General features: G+C 59.4%; 1 protein-coding gene across 3 annotated transcripts in view; it reads left to right on the top strand.

The window, feature by feature from the left end:
• Positions 1–6,209, top strand: part of NCDN (neurochondrin) — a 10,677-nt gene extending 4,468 nt beyond the window's left edge. For all 3 annotated transcript variants that reach the window (XM_006148690.2, XM_006148691.3, XM_006148692.2), the window contains 4 exons: positions 826–1,067; positions 2,311–2,535; positions 2,861–3,003; positions 4,732–6,209. In XM_006148690.2, coding sequence (XP_006148752.1) covers positions 826–1,067; positions 2,311–2,535; positions 2,861–3,003; positions 4,732–5,168 — 1,047 coding nt within the window. In that variant the 3' untranslated portion in view covers positions 5,169–6,209. The remainder of the gene's footprint in view (positions 1–825; positions 1,068–2,310; positions 2,536–2,860; positions 3,004–4,731) is intronic.
• The last annotated feature ends 1,760 nt before the right edge of the window (positions 6,210–7,969 follow it).

Below are 7,969 nucleotides of genomic sequence, written 5' to 3'. Positions count from 1 at the left end.
CCGGGGGCCCGGGCGGCGGGGGGAAAAGCCGATGTCCCCGCGACGGGTACTGCAGCAAGCGCTCAGGGAGTGTGTGTGGCCCCCCCATGGGCCTCCACACAAGCACCATACCACACACCATATGTGCACTCACATCACGGTACACACACACGCACACACACAACACAGTACCCTCCCACTCAGTGCTCCCCCAGTACACGCACACTCCACGCCACACTCCACGCCGAAGCATTCTGCTCACTCTGCAGCAGTTTCACACACGCACGCACAGAAGCTTGTAACAGCGCGGGGAGAGGGCCAGGGCTCTCCCGGCCCAGAGAGGTTCAGCCACAGAACCCCCAGGCCGTGGAGCCCACATGCCTTGCCATGCTCTCACCTCGTTTTCTGATTTAGCCCAGGAGGGGGCGTTCCCCTATACCCAGGCTTGGGAGTTCTTACATGGTCCCCAGGGGCCTGGCCTGCCACTCCCTGTCGGAGCTGCTGGAGGGGGGCTGTGCAGTTTCCCACCTGTCAGCTTCTTTCTAGCCTTGAGATGCCTTAGAGGTGGGGAGCCAGGGCGTGTGGCCTGAATCTCCGTGAGTGTGGGGCATGTTGTCCAAGAGCCACTTCACTCAGCAGAGGTACACCGAGGTGTGCTCTGCTGGGTGTGTCCCTACTGCGTGCTTGACGCTGGGTACGTGGGACAGAGTAGGGCCTGGCTGTGTTTGGAGGGTTCACAGGATAGAATCGCTTCCAACTGTGAGGTTTCTAGACTGGCCAGCAGACTGACCAGGCAGGAGAGAGTCTCTGGTCCTGCTCCATCTTAGGGGGGTCTCGTGGCACCAGGTGGGGCCGGAGAAGCAGAAGGAGCCCTTTGTGTTCGCCTCGGTACGGATCCTGGGTGCCTGGCTGGCCGAAGAGACCTCGTCCCTGCGCAAGGAGGTGTGCCAGCTGCTGCCCTTCCTCGTCCGCTACGCCAAGGCCCTCTACGAGGAGGCCGAGGAGGCCAATGACCTCTCCCAGCAGGTGGCCAACCTGGCCATCTCCCCCACCACCCCAGGGCCCGCCTGGCCGGGGGATGCTCTTCGGTGAGTTCTTACTGTCCGTTCATTCTAAAGAAAAGTGTAACACGGGGATACCCCAACTGTCCCAAACTGGGCTACTCCAGGCTTCCTGGGATGACTATGTTGTTTCCCTTAGGATTATTTCTATTTGTTTTGGGGGGGCAGGGCTGGTAACTTCACTTCCCAGCCCCAGATTTCTCCGTAAACGAGAGCTCACACTTACTGGGCATCTGCCGTGAGCCCAGTCTCTGCTCTACCTTCCACCAAAGCAGCCTCATTTGGTCCGCACAGCAGATCTAACTTCCGTCTCAACCACGTTTTAAAGATGAAGACGGGCACCACATGGATGTGGCACAAAGGGGTGATGCTTTGTGAGCCTGGTTCTCACAGGAAGGTTCTGGGTTCGTGTCCAGAGACTTCCCTGAATCCACTGGAACATGCCTGCCCAGGATGCCAGGTGGCAGCAGGTTACGGTTTGAAAACCTTGCCAGGGGTGCTATCTCCTTCTCTGTCTCTGTCTCTCTCACTCATGGAAGAAATAACTTTTTACTAATGCCAGAGGGCATGTGTATATGCCAGAGAAGTGAAAGTGCCCCCCAATGGGGCCTGGTCATGCTTAGTCCTTTCCCTCCAATTTCCTGTCCTGTCAGGATCCTGGGAGTGTGCCCAGCATGTTGCCACTAGGGCCGGGATTTGAACACTGGTTGGCCAGGTGAGATCTGGTGTCCTCTCCACTATGCTATGGAGCCAGCCCTTATAAAGTCCAAATAAAACAAGGAGGGAACTGGCTCAAAGAGGTTCACGTGCCTTGCCCACAGTCACACTGGTGGATCCTAGGCCTGGGCCCGCATGACTCCACAGCTTGGAGTTTGCTGTGGTACCAACAGGGGCATGTCTTTCCTCTCCCCAGTTTCCACTTCTCCTAGGCAGGGTACCCTCAAAAAGGGACTTCTGGGGGGCCCGCAGATGACGATGGTGGCTAGATTCCCAATGGCTGGCTGCATCCTAGACCAGCAGCTTGGACCCCTGTGGGGACCTGTGCACGCATGCCCACCATCCTGAGAGAGTGGAGGAGGAGGCACTGTGGCATGGTCATCCCCCCTGGGTTTTTTTTTCTCACTTTCCCTGTCATTGTGTCTCTCTGTCTCTCAGGTAAGCACATGTGCCCTATGGCAAAAACCTAAAAAAAAAAAAAAAAGGGGGGGGGGGGTTTCTCTGTGCCTTCATCTCTCTTAACCCTGTGCACATCTGTCCCTTCCACACTCAGGCTCCTTCTGCCCGGCTGGTGCCACCTGACTGTCGAGGATGGGCCCCGGGAGATCCTGATCAAGGAGGGGGCGCCCTCACTTCTGTGCAAGTACTTCCTACAGCAGTGGGAGCTCACGTCCCCCGGCCATGACACCTCGGTGCTGCCGGACAGCGTGGAGATCGGCCTGCAGACTTGCTGCCACATCTTCCTCAACCTCGTGGTCACCGCACCAGGGCTGATCAAGTGAGGGGCCTGGGAGAGACCCGGGCAGAGTTGGGACGAGGCCCAGGGGCTGCCTGGTGGCCTCAGAGCCCCGTCTCCTGCTTTGCTTCCCAGTGCCGAGGGTCTCTGTTACTGTGAGAATGAAGGGGCCTCTGAGTAGGCCTAAGCAGCCCCACACGAGAGTTTGGCGTATCTGAGGCCCCCGGGAGTACCTGGGTGCAGCTGCCTGCAGCCAGACCCCAGACGCTCACTGTTCCCTCATTGCTTTGGTTCGGGCTCAAAGTTAATCCTTCACCTGCTGACTTCTGCCTCGTGTTGCTCATGAACACCCTTCCTGTCCCCCCAGGCGCGACGCCTGCTTCACGTCGCTCATGAACACCTTGATGGCGTCGCTCCCCGCGCTGGTGCAGCAGCAGGGGAGGCTGCTCCTGGCTGCCAACGTGGCCACCCTGGGCCTCCTCATGGCCCGGCTCCTCAGCACCTCTCCAGGTAAGCCCCAGGGCCCTGTAATGGGTGAGGCCAAAAGACCCGTGAAGACCTGTTGGATTCTGGGCCTAAGGCACTGTTTTCAGTAAATGGTTTTGCAGAATTTTCCAATCCAGAGGAAATCTCTGCAGAGATCCCTCCCCCACCCCACCTTCTTCCCCAGATGATAACATTCTCTTCCTTCTCAAGACTTTTAAGGCAAGTTCTGGTGGGTGTTAGCACAAGCCTCCCAGAGGCACAGGCACCTGGGAGTCCCAGCAGCCAGGGAACCTGAATCCAGTGCGTGCAGGGCGAAGCCGCCCCCACCAGGCCTGAGTCAGAGCCCTGCCTCCCTCCATTGAGCTTTTTCTCTGCTCCGCACTCAGCCCCTCAGGGCCAGGCTTCAGTGCCCGGGAGCCCCTCGTGCACGCCGCCTGCCTGCCCTGCCTCGCTCTGGCTGTGTGCAGGGGAGGGCCGGCCCCTGTGGCCCTGGCCGCCCTCTGTCTCCCACTTTGGCCGTGGGAGTCAGCTTGGGTCCCTCTGTCCCGGCTGTTCCTGTGCCCCATCTGTCAGGTTGGAGTTACTGAGCAGATGCCTGGGAACACGGTGTAATGTGCCCACCCCTCGGCTGCCTCCGTGTCCCTGTGGGGGATCCCAGCAGGCTACCAGCAGTAGGAAGGGAACCATGTCCCTGGGGACCAGGAGCCCACCCTGCACTCTCAGTCCCAGGCTAGCTGTATCCCCACAGCCACGTCATGGCCTCAGGACTGACCTACATGGCCTCCTGGAGAGCCCCTTCTAGGGCTGGTACCAAGATTCCGTCCCGGCTCATGGTCTCTCTGGCGCCCTCTTCTGGCCGGCAATCAGACTGGTGCCGCCTCCTTAGCCTGTTGAACTCTGGGCAGTGCCACTGCCCGGCACTGCTCCGCCACTGCAGTGATAGTGAGGACCCAGGAGCTCCCACCCCTCAGGGCCTGTGGCTCAGCCACCTCCAGTGCCTGCAGAGGTCTGGGTGGTTGAGCCGCCTCAGGTGATTCTTGTTCTGTTTTTGTTGTAGGGTGCGTGCACTCACCAGAGGGACAGAGAAATCACCCCCCGGGGGATGGCCATGCCACAGTCCCTTCTCCACCATTCTCATCTTGGGATTCAGGGCACACATGGACACACACTCTGTGTGATTTTCTTTTCTTTTTTTTAGAGAGATTTTTGCTATAGGGCACATGCGTTTGCCAGAGAGAGACAGAAAGTGAGAAATCACCCACGAGGCAGGATGGCCATGCTGCAATCTCTCCTCCTCCATTCTCCTCTCAGGATTTTGGGCACTCACGCACACGTGCCCAGCATGAGTTTTAAGCCTCCAGGTCCAGGACTTGAACCCCTTAGTCAATTACGTAGGAGTCCAGCGATTTAGCCATTACATCATCTGCTGGTCCCAACCCTGTGTGATTCTGCAGCCACCAGGTCCAGGACTTGAACTATGCAGCAGGCCATGTGGAATGTGGCTGCCTTAACCTCCTCTCCACCTGCTGGCCCAGAGCATGCTGAGATGATTACATTTAATTCTCACATGAGTTTCTCAGATTAGCACTGTTGGCCCACGTGCAAAAAGTGAGGCCTGAGGTCACACAGAAAGTGTCAAAGGGAGGGTGTGCACCCAGGCTGTCCCTGTCCCCGGTGCGGCCACGCGGAGGAGCAGGTGGTCTGGCGGGCCCCAGGCGTCTGGCTCACACCCATTCCCTCCATGTCTTTCAGCCCTCCAGGGAACGCCAGCATCCCGAGGCTTCTTTGCAGCCGCCATCCTCTTCCTCTCACAGTCCCACGTGGCGCGGGCCACGCCTGGCTCAGACCAGGCAGTGCTGGCACTGTCCCCTGACTACGAGGGCATCTGGGCCGACCTGCAGGAGCTCTGGTTCCTGGGCATGCAGGCCTTCACAGGCTGCGTACCACTGCTGCCCTGGCTAGCCCCCGCCGCCCTGCGCTCCCGCTGGCCGCAGGAGCTGCTACAGCTGCTGGGCAGCGTGAGCCCCAACTCCGTCAAGCCCGAGATGGTGGCCGCTTACCAGGGTGTCCTGGTGGAGCTGGCACGGGCCAGCCGGCTGTGCCGGGAGGCCATGAGGCTGCAGGCTGGCGAGGAGACAGCCAGCCACTACCGCATGGCGGCCTTGGAGCAGTGCCTGTCTGAACCCTGAGGGGTGCCTGCTGGGGACAGACCGGGGGCGGGCAGCGAGGGAAGGAGGGAGGAGGCATCTTCCCTGAAGCCCCCAGACCGGACCCCCTCCCCAGACATACCCCCAAACACCCCAGCTTCTGGCTTTTCCAAGGGCAAGGGCATAGTGCCCACCCCTCAAGTGTAAGGAACTGCGTTCCGCCCCCAGGTCTCCACAGGGGTAGGGAAATCGACGTGGTTGTCCCCGCTGGGCCGGGGAAGGTTGGAGCAGCCCCGGGGAGGGGCACACGAGGTGACATTGTGCCTGATGCCTGGCTCCCCAGGAGAAGGGAGGCCCCAGGGTAGGACAGGGCTGGCAGAGACTGACTGGCTCAGCCCATGTGCCCTGCCGGCCAGGGCGTGGGCTCCCCTAGGCTGTGGGGCCCCCCCGGTCCACGTCCCTGACATCGGCCCTTTGGCTCTTGCCCTCGGCCTTGGGCAGAACAGGCTCAGGCCTCTGACATCGCAGTTCTTCCTATCGACTTAAGTGACCCAGGCTCTGAGCTGCCCCATCCTGCCAGGACATCCTGGGGCAGACAAGCCTGGTGTGGGGAGGGGGACCTCCTTCCACCCGAGCTTCCTCGAGGGGACCCAGGAGTCCTTGGACCCAGGTCTCTCCGCTTCTGTGTCGTGTTGCAGCAGAGTGACGATGGGGGTTGGGGTTATTTATTTTGCCTGTCCTTACCCCAGCTTAGACACCTGAGCATCTAAGCTGTCCCCCTGGCGTGGTCTGGCCTGGCTGGAGCCAGGAACAGGGGACACGTCCCCAGAATCCGCATGTTCTCCCAGTAATTGCACCCCTTGCCACCATGGTGCCTGGCTTTACCTCCCACCCCTGCTATGACTCCTCTCTGCAGAGACGCGACTGGCGCTCCAGCAGGGACTACCTTTCTTAGGAACCCAGGGGGACCTCCCTACACGCCCGATCCCTTGCTTCCCTCCCCCAGTGCGTTCTGTGATCGCCGAGTTCAAAGCTGTGCACATGTGGACACTCAATAAATGTTCATTGGTGACTCGAACCTCCCACCTGTCTGCCCTAGGCCTGCTCACTCCTCTCCCAGCCCCATCAGCTCCCAGCTGCCACCCGCTTCTAACCACCCGCTTCTAACGTGGTGCTGTCTCAACTCCCCAGAGCACACTGTGCAGGAGGCCCCATAGTTCTGATTCCACACGTGACGAAGTGGGCCTGGAGGTGTGCTCGGGGCGTCGCGCTAGGAAGTGCTGGCAGGTGGAGCTCCCCCCCCCATCCGGCCTGCCCAGCCCTGGTGCAGTGGACAGGCAGAGCCTGCTGGGGCATGGGTGCTCCACCCACCATCTCAACATGCTGCCACTGGGCACTGCCACATCTCCCAAGGTTTAAATCCAAAATGAATTTTTGTCATTCTAACTTGTATCTGAAACCCAACTTCTACGTGCTAATTAATTTGTGTGTGTGTATGAGGGCACAGTTTGCAATGGGGCACATGTGCTCGCTGGAGAAAGAAAGTGAGAAATGACCTCCCAGGGTGGGATGGCCATGCTGCAGTCCCGCCTATCCTCAGGATTTTGGATATGTACCCAGTGTGCTTTTCCAGTGACTGGGCTCCGACTGCAGCCAGCCATGTGGGAGCCCAGCGCTTAACCCCCGTTCCACCTGCTGAGTCCCAAGTATTTCTTTCTTTTTTTTCTTTTTTTTAAGAGGTTTTTGCTATAGGGCGCCAGACAGACAGAGAGAGACATAGAGACAGAAAGCGAGAAATCACCCCCCAGGGGGGATGGCCACGCCGCAATCCCTTCTCCATTCTCCTCTCGGGATCTTGGGCACACACGCACATGTGCCCGGCCTGAGTTCTAAGCCACCGGGTCCGGGACAGGAACCACGGTCGATTATGTGGGAATCCAGCGACATAGCCACTCGGCTAACTGCTGGTTCCCCCAAGTATTTATTTCTTACATGAGAGAGACAGACATTCTCAATAGGGTCCTCACTCTGGTCTGTCTGTCCCCAGTCTCAGTTGGCCCGGGTCACAAGCGTCGGCTCATATGTGTGTGTCCAGAGTGCCCAGCACACGGAGTTCTGGACCTGAACGTCAGCCAGTAGTTTCCTTGTGTGGGCCTAGTTTATCAGCACCATGCAACCACCTTTCCCGAGTTTATTTCATCAAGTCACTACTGACCAAAGAAAACACAGACGTCCGGCCTACCCACTGCTGACCTCTGTTCCATGCCACGCAAGAGGAAGGGTTTGAGAGCGCCAGCAGATGAGCCAGACCACCAGGCCTGAGCCGAAGCTGTCAGGCTGGAGCCCGGGCCCACGCCCTCTGCAGACTGCCCCACTCAGCCCAGCCCTGGCACAGCACGCCCTCTGTGCCTCTGGTTGGCTGCACAGAGACGAGAGTAGTCACTGGATGTACGGAAAGCCGTGAGCACAGATCCTTCAGGGTAAGCGTGAAAAGACACAGCTCTTGCATTCAGGCAGCTTAAAGCCTTGGGAGACAGACAAGGCCACGCAAAGGTGTGAGCAGAGGTTTCTACAGCAACTTGGACAAGGTGTGACTGGACCGCGAGAGCCCCTGGGCCTGGCTGAACAAGCCCAAGAAGGCTCAGCAAGTGTGCGCTTTGAGGCCTGCAGGTGAGGGGCTTGCCGAGCAGGCAAGCGGCAGAGGGCAGGATAAGGGCACGCAGGCTTGAGAAGCCAAGTGCGTACCGCCAGTGGGGCCTGACGCAGGAGCGGTGGGAGACGCAGGAGTGGTGGGAGGGCAATCGGCCAGTGGACGTGGGCTGTCACTGGGTCCTGGCGTGCTC

The sequence above is a fragment of the Tupaia chinensis genome, unplaced genomic scaffold (genome assembly GCF_000334495.1).
Source record: "Tupaia chinensis unplaced genomic scaffold, TupChi_1.0 Scaffold000239_1, whole genome shotgun sequence".
In the NCBI taxonomy this organism is placed as follows: domain Eukaryota; kingdom Metazoa; phylum Chordata; class Mammalia; order Scandentia; family Tupaiidae; genus Tupaia; species Tupaia belangeri.
Note: the sequence above shows the minus strand (reverse complement) of the source record. Positions and strands in the feature narration are given on the sequence as shown.